Genomic DNA, 2,317 nt, shown 5'->3' on the forward strand with positions numbered 1-2,317 from the left:
CTCCGCCTCGCGCGCGCGGCTCCGCCCCTCCCCCGCCGCCGGCGGCAGCAGCTCCGCGAACACCCGCGCGGGAGGCAGCGGCAGCAGCGCCATGCAGAGGGGGGAGTGCGGGGGGGAGGGGAAAGACCAGCAGTTACGGCTCCATGGCAACCCGCGCTGCTCAGCATCCTGGGAAGGAGGAGGGCCACATCACGTACACGACGTCCGCCATGACGGTGGCCGAGGCGGGTCACATGACCGTCTGGAAGCTCCCACGGACGTCCTTCGTATGCGTGTGCTGTCGCCGGCTGCGCCTTATGTCTCGGCCCGGCCGGGCCGGGCCTGGCCTGACCTGGCCTGCGGGGGGAGGGAGCGGCGCTGGCGGGTATTGTGGCCCTGACTGCCTAGGGCCTGCGTGCGGGGACGGGCGCACGCGCTGCCCGTCCATACCGTGGCCCTGATGCCGCCCCCCGACCGACCCCAGCAGTCCCAGACTCAAAAAAAAAAAAGTCCTGCAGTCACCGGTAGCGCAGGCCCTCTGGCATCTGCGCTGTCACTGCCCCGTCACAGAGTGCGGCCCCGGTCGGCCCAGCGCGCAGTCAGCCCGGCAGGGGGTGCTGGGAGCTGTCTGGGATACGGGGCAGAGGTGGCTGAGCCTCCTGCCGGGTGGGGAGGTGCAGGGCTCGCCGGCACCTGCCCTTTTGGGCATAGAGCCGGGTGGTTTGGGATGTTGTGGTGCAGGTGGGAATCCAGCCCTCGCCCGTCTCCTGGAGCTGGCTGGTCTGGGGAGTGAGTGGGCACTGAGCTGCTCAGGGGTCAGGCGAGGGCTGGATAGCCAGCTCCCAGTGTTGCAGAGCTGCTGGGGGGGGGAGGCATGGGCTGAATTTCAGCCCCACCTCCCAGCTTCCCCGAGCAGCTGAGACACAGCTCCTCAGTCCTGGTGCCGATCAGCTGCTGGGGGGAGCCAGGGAACTGAGCAGTGCCAGGACCAGAGACACCCTCTCCTGTGACTCCCTGCTGCCTAGGCTGACCTGGAGTAAATTTCTCCCGGTCAGCATCTACACGTGTTACTGCACAGTATCTACTCTGCAGTTAGTTTACTAGCTAACTGCACAGTAGACAAATCGTACTGCTTGGTAAATGTGAGCATGTGTAGATGGTGATGCTCTACTGCAGTTACTCTACTGCTCAATAAAGCGTCTTGTGTAGACACACGCAAAGATATTAAGGCATACATCTTTAGAAGTGTTGGCACTGGAGTTATAAACGAGTCCAGATACCTTGTTCCCAGCAGGCCCAGCCTTTCTAAATTTTTCCAACTATGACACCTCTGTTGGATAAGAAGAAAACTTTTTTGATATGTAGTAGGCATGTCTACACAAGGCTCTTTACTACACAGTTGACTGTTTTACTATGCAGTAAAGCAGCATGGTCTCTACAAATGCAGGCTCTTACTGTGCAGTAAATTAGTCTACTGTATGGTTAGTTTGCTACCTGCAAATGCAGGTAGCAAATTAACTGCACCATAGTTACTGGCAGTAGCATGTGTAGACGCTGACTGGAAGCCACCCTCAAGCTAGCACCAGGACTGCAAGGCTTGGAGCTTCTCTAGCCCTGGGGCTAGGGCAGCTCTTTGTTTGCCCTAGCCTGGCCTTTAAAACTCATCGGTGACCCTGGGACCTGTGCCACCTGCTGGCTGCCTCTGGCCGCTGAGTTCCGCAGCAGTGGCCTTGTGCTGACCACAGAAGCCTGCATGGGCCCCAGGGCCAGCCCCACCACCTGCCTTGCTGCCACTGGCCTGCAGGCACCTGCCCAGGCTCAGCAGCACTCAGACTGTCAGCTGCAGCTCCTGAGGGCCATCAGGAGAGCCACAGTGGTGTCATTCCTGATGCCACATGCCACATCCCAGGATGACACCACGGACCTTGTGGCACTGTGGGGCGACACCAAGGTCCAGAACCACTTTGTCTTGGGCTGGTGCTCCAACATCCACATCCATAAGGCCCTGGCAGGCTGCATGCAGGAGCACAGGCATTACTGGTCTGTGCACCAGTGCTGCATAAAGGTCAAGGCCCTGCTGGCACAGTGGGTCCTCATCACTGACCACAGCTGTGGGAACTTCCCACAGGCCCATGGTCTTTATATGGCAGCTGGACCATATCCTTATTCCTGGGGTCCCTGGCTGGAGCTGTGCTGTGTTTTCCAGCATAGGCGGCCTGCTGGAGCCTCCACAGCCTGGCAGCAGCGACAGTCCTCAGTGGGGGAGGGCACCAGGGGCACATCCCTGCATGTTTCCTACCCCTAGCCTCATCCACCAGCTCTGGCAGCCTGGGTCAGC

General features: G+C 60.3%; 1 protein-coding gene across 1 annotated transcript in view; it reads right to left on the reverse strand.

Annotated features, from left to right (window-relative positions):
* The window catches only part of IRAK1BP1 (interleukin 1 receptor associated kinase 1 binding protein 1), a 15,289-nt gene extending 15,105 nt beyond the window's left edge, over positions 1–184 (reverse strand). The window contains exon 1 of the mRNA XM_019520452.1: positions 7–184. Within this exon, the coding sequence (XP_019375997.1) occupies positions 7–93 (87 nt within the window). The 5' untranslated portion in view covers positions 94–184. The remainder of the gene's footprint in view (positions 1–6) is intronic.
* Between the last annotated feature and the right edge of the window lie 2,133 nt (positions 185–2,317).

The sequence above is a fragment of the Gavialis gangeticus genome, unplaced genomic scaffold (assembly GCF_001723915.1).
Source record: "Gavialis gangeticus isolate Ggan-Ray unplaced genomic scaffold, GavGan_comp1, whole genome shotgun sequence".
NCBI lineage: Eukaryota > Metazoa > Chordata > Crocodylia > Gavialidae > Gavialis > Gavialis gangeticus.